This window comes from Sciurus vulgaris, assembly GCF_902686455.1.
Source record: "Sciurus vulgaris genome assembly, chromosome: 12".
NCBI classification, from domain to species: Eukaryota; Metazoa; Chordata; class Mammalia; order Rodentia; family Sciuridae; genus Sciurus; species Sciurus vulgaris.
Window position 1 is genome coordinate 76,466,035 of NC_136473.1, and position 15,429 is coordinate 76,481,463.

A 15,429-nucleotide genomic window follows, 5' to 3' on the forward strand; every position below is an offset into this window, starting at 1 on the left:
GCTGAACATATATAGATTTTTTTCTTGTTATTTTCCTCTAGGCAACACAGAATAACTATGCAGCATTTGCATTGTCTTATAGGTATTATAAATAATCTAAAGGTGATTTATGGTATACAGGAGGTTGTGCATAGCTATAGGCAAATACTACATTTTATATAGGGGATTTTGAGCATCTGACGATCTTGGTTACCATGGTAGTCCTGGAACCAATCATTTTTTGATATCAAGAGATGACTAAATATAAAAATTTACAGTAAAAGGAAATAATAACCTCGACATCAATAATAGCAATCATGAATAAATAATAGCTAACATTTTCTGAACTACATCATAAGCAAGGCACTGTGTTAAATCAGATAGGAACTCTCATTGCAATTTCACAGGCAAGGAAATTGAAATTTAGGGAGGATTGGTGCCTTGCCCAGGATTTCATAGCTAGTAAGTAACTGTGAACTTAGGTCTCTTGGATTGCAAATCCCATTTGCTCACCTGGATCGTTATGCTGCCTCTTTGGAGCTTATTTAGTAAAAGCTTCCTGCTACATAAATGAAAGGATTAATAACGTACCAGTACATGCAGATTGTGCATAGGAATTGGAATTAGGGATTTAAGAATGGAACACAAGGAGTTAACTCACTGCACCACTTACACTATTTCCTTATCACTCAGTTCCTCTTTACCCTCTCAAGGGACAGAGAATGATGGAAGCACTTGAGACAAAGGCAGAGTCAGGGCCAGAGTGTCCTCAGGATGAGGAAGCCAAGCTTGAGACCCATAGATAAGGAAGAATGGAGGGAAGATGACTCAGTGGCGAGATGAGTAATGTCTGGAAGTGCTCTTGGGTGGTGAGTGTACGTGGGGTGGAGAGAGAGTGACCTAGTGGGCACGTGTTGAATGAATGGCTGTCTGATTGGTTACTGGTAGTTAATGTGAACATAGGAAGACGCCTTTCCAGAGATGCCTTTCCAGAGATGTTCTTAACAATTTTGTCACTCCAAGAATCATACCAATGAAGACATTGAAGTTTAAAGACCTTTGTCAAGAAGACTGTTTCATACAGAAGTAGGAAGGGGTTAGAAATAGTAACCAGAGGCAAAGATAAGTGATCTCTGAATGGAGAAGTGTAAACAGTATTATTCTTCAGTGATCAGTTCCTAACTTATTTCACATTGATCACAAATCACGGTTATAAAAAAGTACACAGTGAAATAAAGGTGTAGATAGTCACTACTTTTGTTATTAAAATTTCAAGCTGGTAAGATTCAATCACAGGAAGGTCCTGCAAGTCTGTGTGACAGGACAGGAAGAAGACTTTCACTAAATCTCCATATGGGAGATGCCCTTAATGAAATATTTTAATTTTCTTAAAGGTTATTAACTTAGAATCAAATTAAAAAAAAAAAAGAGATCACATTCTTTTTTCTAGAAGCCTTCTGGTTCAATATACCAGAGTAGCTGAAACAAAGTCAGTGAAATGTAGAGGAGGGAAAGAGGAAATATTTCAGTTTTATACTGTACATAATTCTGGATACTGAATTTAAGTGATACAGAATCAAATTCAGAAATGGGCAACTAACATTATAGAAGGAATAAAACAAAGGGTTTAAGAGTTTGAGTCAGATAATTTAGACAAAAGTCCTAATTCCTGACAACTTCCTACTGGCAGAACTTTAAGCAAGCCACTCAATGTCTTTGCACCTCAAAGTTTTCTCTGCTCTAACAATATATTTGGCCTACCTGCCTCACAGAGTTGCTTTGAGGAACAAGGAAGATAATAAATGATAATGTGTTTTGTAAAATACATGTTAATTTTTGTTGTTTTTAGTATGAATCAGGACTACTATACAAGTAGAGATAAAAAAACAGTAAATAATTATTCTGTGTGGATGTAGGTGGTCCCTGCCCCCAAGGAGCTGATAGTCTGGGGAGGGAGGATGGTGAGGAGTGTGTGGTGATCTAGAAGATAAGAAAAAATGTTAATAGAATACAGACAGCCCCAGGCAGAGAGCCAGAGGGGCCAAATACACAGAGTAATTCGATATTCTGAATCTGGGAAAGCTGAGGATTAAGAAGGCATGTAAATTATCAATAATGTGATACAAGTTAATCCCTTCTTTAATTCTGTCTTAAATTTAAAAAGAACTCACAAATTTTGGGGGTGTTTAATGAGAAACTTAGAAAAATGGACTTCTGTAATGTAAAGCACCAGGCCACTTTTTCTTTTTATAAGAACAAAGGGCAAAGAATATTTACATGTCAAGCTGCAAAATATAGAGACCTTTACTTAGGAAAGATAAGGATTTAGCTTAAATCTAAATCTCTACTAGTTATTTTATTATGACATTGAGTTCCTGACTAGCTTGTTTGCAAAATGATCTACTGGGACAATCTACTTAAATTTTTTTATTGGCTTCTCTGTGAAATATCAGACTTCAATTTCTATAAAGGTGTTGTAGGAATCTGCATTTGTTACGAATGTTTACTATAGAAAACTGCTCACTTGAAGTTTTAAACTCTTTCTCGTGGGTATAGAATTTGTTCATCAACCTTACAACATTGATCTTATTGATAGATTTCACTAATATTGTTTTAATTAAAACAGCCAACATAAACACTGCATGTTTACTTTCCAGTCAAAAATGTTTTGCTATTTAGATTATAATCTTTGCAAAGTTCTTTTCAAGTTTAAAAAGTCAATGGTTACAAATACAAACATAATGAATCCTGTTATTATGTGTAATTATAATACACCAATAAAAAAGTCACTGGTTTTTACAAAAGACCTTCCCTCCCTCTTTCCCTCTTCCTTCCTTCCTTCTCTCCCTTCCTCCCTCCCTCCCTCCCTCTCTTCTTTCCTTCTTTCCTTCCTTCCTTTTCTTTCTACATCCAGAATGTAAAATCTCAATTCTTCCATACAGGCAGCCTGTGATATGTGCCCCAGAGGAGCACACTAACTCCTAGTGCTGAGACAGGATTTGTGTTGAGAAGTCAGTGTCTGCAATGTCTCAGCAAAATAGGATATCAATGGTCTCATTAATACCTTTTTAAAAACCTCCTACTTATTTTTTCTCATTTCTTTCTTAAAATGCTGTTTTTTAATCTGGTACTGAGGAATGGAACCTAGACGTGCTATACCATGGAACTATATTCCAAGCTCTTTTTTTGTTTTTTAATATTGAGACAGAATCTTACTAAGTGCCTAAGCTGGTCTTGAACTTGAGATCCTCCTTCCTCAGGCTCCCAATCACTAGATAACAAGTGTGTACCATTGCACCTGAAATACTGTTCTTATTGTTTTTTTTTAATGTTCTTAGTATCATGTGTTTCCTATAGCATAAATACTTTTCTACTTTTTGTGTCAAAGATCTTCTTTATATGAATTATCACATCTGTCTATATAGTAAGTGCAGTTTTTTAGGTTTTTATTTATTTTATTTTATTGTTTTACTTTCCTTTGAAAGTACAAAATACAGTTTACATTTTCTGGGAGAATAAGGCTGTACTTACCCTTTCTTGCACTTTGGAATTATCCAACTGGGAACAATGATGGAGAAAATGAAGAAGATCATACCAAAGCAAATGCCTAGACAGTAAAACAAAGTAATAAATGCATGGAAAATATAATCCAGAGGTTTAAAATTCTATCTTGAACCTAGTCCCACTAGAGATTGCCAGTGACTTTTTATTTTTCTTTTTTAGATTAACTGTAAGTTCTCCTTTTCCCCAGGTTTGATTGAGAGCATTGGTCTTACTATTCATATTAAGGGGTGAGCAGAACAGTTTTGTGAACTTTAGCCCAACAGCTGCCCTTAAGTAGGCAGGAAATGGCAAGGTAGCTGCAGGCTCCAACTCCCACGGCCTGGCCCTTGTCTCTCATGTAACAGGCTACTCTACAAAATAGAAATTCCCCTGGAAACAACTCTATTACAAAACTGTTCTTATGTAAGGAGAACCTAGAAAGGAACCCAGCAGACTGGTCTTGTGGCTTTTAGTTTGTGCAAACAGGCATTATTATCATCTGGAAATCTATTCCCCAGTTACAAAGCAAAGAGGAAGTTGCCTTCTCCAGCCACATTAAAGACATTTTTAACAACAAAGAACCACTGTAAGAAAAGCTTTTTTATATCTTTTATTTTTTGACTTTCTTTTTTTCCATATTTTTATTGGTGCATTTTATATAATAGTAGGATTTCTTGTTGCATATTCATACATGCACATGATGTAACAATATCATTTGGTCAATATCACTCCCCAGTATTTCCCCTTTCCTTCCCCTCTTCCCTCTCCTGGCCCTTTTCTTCTACTCTACTGGTCTCCCTTCAATTTTTATGAGATTATTTCCTTTTTCCTATCTTCCACATCTGAGAGAAAACATGATACTTGGTTTTCTGAGTTTGGCTTATTTTACTTAACATGATGCTTTCAAGTTCCATTCACAAAGAAGGATACTCAATGTATATGAGGATGCCAGTTTCACCACACCCTGACCTGAATGTACCATTATTTTAATTTTAATTTTAATTCATAATACCAGATATTTTATCTTTTTGCATTTCATTTTGAGGGAGATAGATGAAGAAGGGCTTAGGCAGCCAGGGCAAGATGGTGAGTGAGGAGGTCGGGGACAGGGCTCAGAACAAAGGAGGATGGAGAGGGTCTTCTGATGAGTGCTTGTGGACACAGTGGGGGCACCAATCAGACAGACACTTCTGTACTTGTGTTCGTAAGCTGGCATCCAATAGAAAAACTAACACAGACACATGGACAGAAGGGGCACTAATCAAAAATAGTGAGGAGCAAGTAGACAGGGGAGGAGATAAGGAAAGGAGAAAATTCAGAGACCTTAAAAGAACAGGCCCAAACTCCCCTACTGGATTCCAAGCTCTGAGGCCCCTTCTCTTCAGAGAAGTCTATCTCTGCATCTCTGTCACTTTTGCAGTAAACCTACTTCTTGCTTGCTATCTCTGTGTCCTGTTCTTCAATTATTTGCTGAACAGAGGTGACAAACCCATCACCTCTAGACTCTTAACAATTTACTGTAAGGAGATACTTACTATTAAAGGTGCTAGAATCTCTCAGCAAACCTTTCACAAAACTTACCAACTATGAGAGCAACACGTGAGCCTAAAAAAAAAGACAAAAGCCACAAAGACATCAGCCTGTCACGCTGTATGATCCAGAGGGATCTTCCCACCAGTACAATCCATGCTGATTTTTCTCTGGTACTCCATTAAAATTTTTTCTAATATAAAAAACATGTGTTTTCACTCACATGATCTCATCATATAATCTCACTCCCATAGTCTTGTACATACAGTGAAGACCTTTCTCTTTTTGCAGTAATATTTTTGTCATAAAAGTAATAGAGTTTTAGTAGAAAATTTGTAAAGGAACAAAAAAATCACTTATAATTCTAATACGCATAAATATGGTTTAGTATATTCCCATATCTGGCACTTTTTCCCATATCTCTAAGTTTTTACATAATTATATAATTAATGCAAATTGCAACAGAAGCAAACTAATACAATCTATTCTAGTAGATGTGTCACTGTGTTCAGTTATTTCTATAGTATATTTAAGTTGTTTCTAGTCTTCATCATGAAACTCTTAATAGAATGTATAAAATATTTTTGCACAAATATTTCATAAAACTGGATACCTGAGAATGCTAACTGGCATGAACATTTTTATTATTCTTATGATATATTGCATAACTGTTTTTCATAACAGTTTTTGCCAGTTTACGATGGTATTTTTAACATGTAACAATATCAGTTTCATCACATCCTGATTTTTACTGGGAGTTTCCCTATAAACCTGTTTGTTAGTGTTAATTTAATGTGAAAAGGAAGAGTCATCTTGTTCTTTTCTTTTGCATTTCTTGAGTTCTAGTGAAGTTAAACAGTTTCCATATATTTATGTGCCTAAGTAAAAAGATATTTATGCTCTTTCTCCATATCCTTCATTCTAAGGTAGTTTTTGCATTTCCTTGTTCCCCTTTCGGGGTTTGCGAGGTGAACTCTGCAGAAGTTCCATTTACTTAGAAATGGCATGGAGACTTTTGTGAACTAAGAAGGTCCAGAAAGTGAGGAGAGAAGTGGGGCAACTTGTGCTGTAGCTTTTGAAGTGAGTCTTGGTGGAAAAGAAAAGAGCTAAGGTTCTAAGAAACAAGTGACTTTAAGGAAGGGGACCTTGGTGACAGAAATGGGCAAAGTGGATTTTAGAATATTTTTGTAGGTGTCACATAATGTAATATTCTGAGAAACTCCAGTGAAGGCTTTTCTTAGTTTTTACATCTTTAGTGGAGGTGAAAGACTTCTCTGGAATGCAACACCATGCTTATATTAGTCTTGAGAACACAGTTAATTACAGGTTATATGTATTAATTCTGGCCTTAATGGGGAACTCAAGATGACCACCCCCACTCAGAGGAAGATGTGGCTACAAATCAGTCCTCTGAAATAACCAAGCTGTTGAACCGAGGATGTGATAGGCCTGAGAATTTCAGGAAATTTATTTTCTGATGCAGTACTCAAGAGGTTACTTTTCTAATTTGGAATGCTTTCAAAATGCCCTGTGATATGTTGTTCCAAGCCTGGACAAGCTCTGTGATTTACTCCCCAGCCTCCTTTCTAGGCAAGCCCAGGACTGGTATCTTGAGCAATCTGTTCTAAGCTTTAGGGACAATTTAAAAAAAAAAAAAAAAAAAAAAAAAAGCTTTTTGGTTTTGTTTTGTTCTTTTAAAAATGCTTTAAAATTTTTCCTGCTTTTCATAGTCTTGTCTTATCTTTGCTTTATCTCACCGTAAAGTCCCAATACTTCAAAGTTCAAGATTAATAGGGTACGTAATCCATCATGTCAATAGACTTAAGGATAAGAATCATATGGTTATTGCAATTGATGCAGAAAAAGCGTTTGACAAAATACAACACCCCTTCATGCTCAAAACACTAGAAAAAATAGGGATAGTGGGAACATACCAGAACATTGTAAAGGCTATTTATGCTAAGCCCATGGCTAACATCATTCTTAATGGAGAAAAACTGAAACCATTCCCTTTAAAAACAGGAATAAGACAGGGATGTCTTCTTTCACCACTTCTATTCAACATTGTCCTCAAAACTCTAGCTGGAGCAATGAGACAGACTAAAGAAATTAAAGGGATACGAATAGGAAAAGAGGAACTTAAGCTGTCACTATTTGCTGATGACATGATTCTATATTTAGAGGATCTAAAAACTCCTCCAGAAAACTTCTAGACCTCATCAATGAATTCAGCAAAATAGCAGGCTATAAAATCAAAATGCATAAATCTAAAGCATTTTTATATGCAAGCAATGAAACACCTGAAAGGGAAATGAGGAAAACAACTCCATTTGCAATAGCCTCAAAAAAAATAATAAAATAAAATACTTGGGAGTCAATCAAACCAAAGAGGTAAAAGACCCCTACAATGAAAACTACAAAACATTGAAGAAAGAAATTGAGGAAGACCTTAGAAGATGGAAAGATCTCCCATGTTCTTGGATAGGCAGAATTAATATTGTCAAAATGGCCATACTACCACAAGTGCTATACAGATTCAATGCAATTCCAATTAAAATCCCAATGGTGTACCTCACAGAAATAGAGCAAGCAATCATGAAATTCATCTGGAAAAATAAGAAACCCAGAATAGCTGAAACAATCCTTAGCAGGAAGAATGAAGCAGGGGGTATCGCAATACCAGAACTTCAACTATACTGCAAAGCAATAGTAACAGAAACGGCATGGTATTGGCACCAAAATAGACAGGTAGATCAATGGTACAGAATAGAGGACATGGACACAAACCCAAATAAATACAATTTTCTCATACTAGACAAAGGTGCCAAAAATATGCAATGGAGAAAAGATAGCCTCTTCAACAAATGGTGCTGGGAAAACTGGAAATCCATATGCAACAGAATGAAACTAAACCCCTATCTCTCACCCTGCACAAAAATCAATTCACAATGGATCAAGGACCTTGAAATCAGACCAGAGACCCTTTATCTTATAGAAGAAAAAGTAGGTCCAAATCTTCACCTTGTTGGCTTAGAATCAAACTTCCTTAACAGGACTCCCATAGCACAAGAAATAAAAGCAAGAATCAATAACTGGGATAGATTCAAACTAAATAGCTTTCTCTCAGCAAAGGAAACTATCAGCAATGTGAAGAGAGAGCCTACAGAGTGGGAGAATATCTTTGCCACTCATACTTCAGATAGAGCACTAATTTCCAGAATATATAAAGAACTCAAAAAACTCTACATGAAGAATACAAATAACCCAATCAACAAACGGGCTAAAGATATGAACAGACACTTCACAGAAGAAGATCTATAAGCAATTAACAGACATATGAAAAAATGTTCACCATCTTTAGTAATAAGAGAAATGCAAATGAAAACTACCCTAAGATTCCATCTCACCCCAATTAGAATGGCGATTGTCAAGAATACAAGCAACAATAGGTGTTGGAGAGGATGTGGGGAAAAAGCTACACTCATACATTGCTGGTGGGGCTGCAAATTAATGCAGCCACTCTGGAAAGCAGTGTGGAGATTCCTTAGAAAACTTGGAATGGACCCACCATTTGACCCAGCTATCCCACTCCTCGGCCTATACCCAAAGGACTTAAAATCAACATACTACAGAGATACAGCCACATCAATGTTCATAGCTGCTCAATTCACAATAGCCAGACTGTGGAACCAACCTAGATGTCCTTCAATTGATGAATGGATAAAGAAACTGTGATATATATATATATATATATATATATATATATATATATATATATACACAATGGAATATTACTCAGCTATAAAGAACAATAAAATTATGGCATTTGCAGGCAAAAGGATGAAATTGGAGAATATCATGCTAAGTGAGATAAGCCAATCTCAAAAAACCAAAGGATGAATGATCTCACTGATAAGCAGATGATGACACATAATGGGGGTGAAAGGGGGGCAAGATGGAGGAAGGAAGGACTGTATAGAGGGAAAAGAGGGATGGGAGGGGTGGGGGGGAGGGAAAATATAACAGAATGAATCAAACATCATTACCCTATGTAAATGTATGAATTTGCAAATGGTATGCTGTTACTCCATGTGCAAACAGAAACAACATGTATCCCATTTGTTTATAATAAAAATAAATTAAAAAAAAAAAGATTAGTAGGGTAGAGACTCTAACAATAAGAAAACAAAGAGACCTATTTTTAGTCTAGGTGTTCATCCAGAGGGCAAAGATGTTCACATGTGGTCCAGCCCAATTCATGAAGGGTCTGAGTTCCAAGAACCTATTGGTAACAGTTAACTTGGCTCATTCTTATTCTTTGTATGTATCTCCATCTATCTGAAAGAAGAACTGCTCATTGTCTGGTATTGGTGAGCTTGGCTTAATAGCTTTCCCCCTCACTATGATTAATACTAGAACTTTCTCTCTCTTGTTGAATTATATATATTAGACTTTTGCCTGTTTATTTATTGTTAAAGAACAGAGCCTCTTCAGATAGGTAAACCTATTTTTCAGTCTTGGGCAAAGTACTTAAATCTTTTGTGTCTCAGTTTCCATATCTGCAAAATGGGGATAATAAGAATACTACCCTCCTCATAGATGTTGTGTGCATTAAATTAGAATCAATCTATGTGTCTGTCTACCTACCTACTTACCTACCTACCTCTATCTCGTCTTTGAACAATAATATTAAATGCTCCATAAGTTAACTTTTTCAACTCTTCCTATTACCACAACTACAACTACTATTCTTTATGTAAAAGGACTGTAAACCCTTCATTGTATTTTCCATTTATCTAATGTCTTCTTGCTTTTAAAAGTATATAAGTTTGAAGTCAAATTGATCAACAGGTAAAAACAGTGAACACTTTTAATGATTTTTAATAAGTACATTTAAGTTTCAATTGGCCTCCAAATAGGTGTTGTTGTTCTTATTGTTATTGTCGTTGTTTTGGTGGTATTGGGGATCAAATCCAGGGCCTTGAACATGCTAAGCACACGCTCTATCACCAAGCTATATCTCCATCAATAATTGTTTCATAAATACACTTTGTGTATGCGTGTGTGTGTGTATTTAGATTTTCTATGGTTTGGCTTTTAAAACTTTTAACTCTTTATTATACCTCATATTTATTTTATGATAAAAATGTTCTAAATTTTTTTTGAGTGCTAATTATATAATTTGGTAACTTACCCTTTCTCATGAATTTATGATGTCTCCATTATTACACCTATAAGACAATTTTATTTTTACCTACAATAAACCTTTATCTTATTGATACCAATTATCCTATTTATTTATAGGTTTATTCTTGTTTTGGTGCAAAGTGAGTTTAGTATTATGACTTTATATTTTATTTTAATATCTGGTAGGGTTGATTCCCCAATTAATTGACTCTTCTGTCAGTTCAGCCAGATCTTCAAAACACCCAACAGGCACTCAAATAGTTAGCCAGTGAGTTTTCTACCAAACAAGTTAATATAATTTGATATCAAGGACACATCAAGTTTATAATTTAGACATGTTATTTATGATGATTAGTTAACACTTTTGAAGGATTAACCTTAACAAATGCATCTCGAACAATCTTGGTATATAATCAGACATTATGATTAAGAGACTTAAGAGGTGGGCAGAGGGAAGAACCTAAAATAAACTTAGACTAAGAAAAGTTATTCATTATATATTAGTTTGCTTCTTGAAATACACTTGAATACACTTCAGTATTTTCTACCTTGAGCACATACCAGGAGGCTGCTCTCCTACAGAGCTCAACAAAACATGATTTCTAAATCTACTGTACCAGCTACTCTAGCTTCAAATTCCGTAGCCTACAGCTTAAACAGAGGTGAGCCTGCTGCTCTCTGCAGCCTCAAAGGCACTTCCTGATGCATACTGAAAACATTTCTTGAAGGCTTACTCTATGTGGCTCTTATCACTGGCTGTAGATAAATCATTACTGTGTGATACATGCAAAAAAAGAGTGATGTAAACAAATCCAATATACAAATCCACATATAAAAAGCATCCATGGCCCCAAGGAGAGACAGATGTGGTAAGAAGAGTGAGGAGAGAAAGGCTGGCCTTACTCTCATTGCTATGGACCTTTGGGGAAAGATGGGCGCTTGCATCACACTCTTAGCTCCTAGTGCAGGAGTCTCTTAGCTTTTATGTGGACTCTGGCTGGACCTAGGAACCAAATTGATACAAGGCTGATTAATAGAGTCTACAAGTTTTATTGGCTTATATACAAGGGCACCTTCACAAGAGAATGAAGTATAAAGAAATGAGGTAAGCGAGATGCTTTCAAAGTACAATAAATTTATGCAGGAATGACAGAACGAATGGACCTCTGGACCAGGGCAAATTCTAGATGAGAGTGGGGGATGTAAAAACTAGTGTAAGATAAAGGCTACTCCAATGCATTTATTCATTCAGAATTACTACAGCCCAATTTTCAGTCTCTGGTGATTGGGATTATTTTCTTGCTTTGGCAAGGAGAGAAGACCTCTCCCAAAAGAATTTTATTTTGTTTTATTTTATTTTTTTAGAGTGTTGAAGTTGAAGTTCAGAGTCCTAGGCAAGAGCTCTACCATAGAGTTACAGCCCTGGATATTTTTGGCTTGCTGCATGTAGGAAAAGACGGGTCAATTGATTCCTATAGTTCCTCAAGTGATTTTGGCTTGAAATAATCAATATTCTGGTTTGACATATTTTGAGATGGCACATCCTTAACTTCTTTACTAGCATGCGCCATGAACTTCACACCACACCTGAGGCTAGTATGGATGCATGAGTGAACTGCTGAGAAGGGGCTATGTACCCTGTGTTGGTACTTACGTGATGTGCATGTGGCCAGGGAAGGGTGCCATCTGTCATCTGCCTGGCACTGGCTCCAAGGACTGCCTTCCAGAGTATATCCATCCACACACTCCAAAGTTATGTTATCGCCATAGTGATATTCTCTCATGATCAGCTCCTGCCGGACTCCATTCAATGGTGGGAGGCTGCATTTTACCTCTGAAATTACACAAATTGGAAATTGATATTTTATTGTTGTTAACTGAAATCACTAGCATGAAACAATCATAACCCCAAACCTAACTTGCCTTCAGCAAAGATGGGGTATACTTTCAATCAAGAACTATTGGCTCTTCCCCCACACCAAGCATCTTGTGATTTAATGTTCTCTGACTTTCATTTTCTTACATACAGTAAAGGAATATGGAATATTTTTCAGAATTAACAGCTCTGTAACCAGAGCATTGCAGAAGGATCAGGAGTTAGGATAACCATGTTCTCTAGCCAGGGATCATTTGGATTACACCATAAGGACACAGTAGCATCACATTAACTCTCTAGGCACACAATACATACTGGTATTTTTGCTCTTGATTAAATGTGTATTTCAGGCCCATTTCTATACACAGAACAAAAAAAAATTAGTAAATCATGATTCCAAATTCAAAACATTTTCTTTCTATTTAATTTACTTTATCTCATTTAACTCATTCTCTGATTTGCTTTCTCTTTCTGCCAGCCATCAATAGCTCCTTCTACTTCTAGCAAAGCCTCCTTTGCCATTGTGATAGTCTCAAAATTAGCCCAATGTTTTCCCCTCTACGAGTACCAACAAGGTCAAGTGGAATTTCCTCAAGTGTGGTCTGTGGTCTTCTTACATCAGAAATTCTGATGGAATTGTTAAAAATAGACTTCTTACCCCTTCTTAAAACAGATTCGGAGTTAGAATCAGAGGGCATGGAATGGTGTTGAAGAATCTGCCCCGGAACCAGGTTCTGGCTGATCTTGCCAGTACTAAGGATGGAGATGCCCTGCTCTTGTATGCTTGAGGGGACAGATAATAAGGTAAAATGAATTTTGTTTAAATGAAAAGAAAGCTGTTGCCATGAGGATAGAACACTAGCCTTTCATTTTCAAGAGAAGAACCATCCCACAGTCTTAACCTGTGACTTTCAAAATATTTACTCCTTTTCATGCTTTTAAAATAACTGCAGCAAGGAGGATGAACTCTTCGGTATGTGCAGAGCCACAGGACTCTGTATTTTGTGCCATCTATTCTTGCCAATAAGCACAAGAGAGTCACTTACCATCTCTGTGGTGGGCTTCATTTTCTCTAAAACGAGAAGGCTGAGGACTGGGAGCATGAGGAGGACTTCTGAGACTGAGGACAGGAAGGGCTCTATGATCCTGCACCCAGGGCAGACCCCGTAAGGCTCGCTCTTCCCTAACATCTGAAACGGAGGTGTGTCTGAAGTCCCTCCTATGTTATCCCTGCCCTGAGCCTAGTATTTCTTAAAAAGAAAGAGCAGACAAGAAAGGAAGCAAACAGCACTGAACTTACAGTTTTATAAAGTCAAAAGAATAGCATTTGAAAAGGGACAGTATACAGTGCAGTGCTTAAAAGCAGGACCTGAGCAGGGGTCCAATCCTCAGAGGGACACTCATGAGCTGCCTAATACAGACTAGTTATTGGCTCTCTCTGGCCTTCATTTCCTCCTCTGAAACATGGCAAGAGTGACAATCCTGCTGTATTGAACTCTTTTGGAGTTTTACATAAATAACTTTAAAAAAAAAAAACCCTCAGAACCCTGTCTAATTACAGAATATTATTAAATTCCCTATTTTGTAATGAACGTTACCATGAAAGATTTTTAAATCAGGTGTTGTTGCTTTTTTTTTTTTTTTTTTAAACCAGGGATTCAACCCAATGGTGCTTTAACCACTGAGCCACATCCCCAGACTTTTAAAAATATTTTATTTAGAGATAGGGTCTGTGTAAGTGACTTAGGCCTCGATACATTGCTGAGACTGACTTTAATTAGCGATCCTCGTGCCTCAGCCTTCTGAGCTGCTAAGATTACAGTTGTGAACCACCATGCCTGGCTCAGGCATTGCTTTTGCACATAAACTAGAATAGAGGAAATAGTTCTCGAGGACTGGCTCCATGGAACAGACAAAATAAACCTTTGGTTTTGTGGAGCATAATGAGGCTCCACATTCAGTAATTCTAGGAATTACTCTCGACCTCTCCTTTCACGTGTGATGGACAAGGCACTGTCTCCCTTCTGGTTCAGTTTTCCTCGTGGCAAAGGATAAAGAGGTAGTCTCTTACTTACCTTCTAAGGATATTTGCGAGGACTAGCTGTGACCCTCTGAGATGCTCCAGAGCATTTAGTTAAAAATCAGCAAAGCATTTAAAATTGGTGTGTGATGCCTATTGAACTACTGGAAATTTCACCTACCATTCTCACTTTCTGAGCAGAGCTAAGGATCCCTGGGAAGCCTTCCTTCCTGCCTTCTGTTCTGTTTTTCTCCTCTCGCATTGACGCTCACCTCACTACTCTCACAACTTTATTAAATTACACTAGTCTCAATGATCTTTCAGCCTGATTGACCTCATGCACCAGTTTTCTATAACAACCCAGAAAGAATGAAATACCAAGAAATGAGACACCTTTGCAATAATGATTAAATTGGCTCCAGGTTCCCTTGTCTGTACAGAAAATGAAGGTAGTTCCCACCAACAGGTAGCCGGGGTCACACGTATAGTTGACCATCATCCCAGGAAGATATGAAGAAGCATGTCCTCCAATTGGATGTCCATTCTGGATCTTGGGTGGATGTGGGCATGCTGAGAATGAGTTCCACACAGACAGGAGAAAGGCATCCAGTTAAATGCAGAAGTGTGAACACACCAACATAAATGTCTCTGGCTTAGAGGCCTGCAAAGACCTGATACAGGCAGGTCATAAGTCACTCACTGGTGATTCTTTAAAATAGCTCACTGTGTTTGTACACAATCCTCTGCAAACTTTTTCAGAAGTACTATAATATCCACAAGCTATCAGTTCAATGCTGTTCTGTCCTTATTAGAGGTAGAGACTTTGTATGGGCTATCACAGCCACAGAGGAACCAAAGATTGTCAGGTACTGTAATTTAAAGTCAAATGTATATGCAAAAGGAAAGACCTACATAGACCAAGAGCACAACCTTAACCTCCACATTCCCAAGGCAACATTTTGTGGGAGGGCACTGAGGATTGAACCCAGGGGTGCTTAACCACTGAGCCAAAAGTGCAACCACTTTAATTTTTTTAAATTTTGAGACAGGCTCTTTGCTAAGTTGCTTAGAGCCTTCATAAATTGCTGAGGCTGGCTTTGAACTTTCAATTCTGCCTCCGCCTCCTGAGCTGTTTGGATCATATGCATGAACCACCACGCTCAGCTTGAGCTATCTTTGTTAATGGTGAGGTGAAGGTACATCCAAATGCAGGCAGCAGGCAGCAGCTTGAACAAAAACAGTGCCAGTAACAAAAAGAATGTAAATACCAACATCTGAATTTTTAAAATTACTT

At 37.2% G+C, this 15,429-nt stretch overlaps 1 protein-coding gene across 3 annotated transcripts in view; it reads right to left on the bottom strand.

Moving 5' to 3' along the window:
- The window catches only part of CR1 (complement C3b/C4b receptor 1 (Knops blood group)), an 89,707-nt gene that overhangs the window by 4,328 nt on the left and 69,950 nt on the right, over positions 1-15,429 (bottom strand). For all 3 annotated transcript variants that reach the window (XM_079107856.1, XM_079107855.1, XM_079107854.1), the window contains 4 exons: positions 14,529-14,705; positions 11,894-12,073; positions 5,104-5,127; positions 3,511-3,586 (listed from right to left, as the gene is read on the bottom strand). In XM_079107856.1, the coding sequence (XP_078963982.1) occupies positions 3,511-3,586; positions 5,104-5,127; positions 11,894-12,073; positions 14,529-14,705 (457 nt within the window). The remainder of the gene's footprint in view (positions 1-3,510; positions 3,587-5,103; positions 5,128-11,893; positions 12,074-14,528; positions 14,706-15,429) is intronic.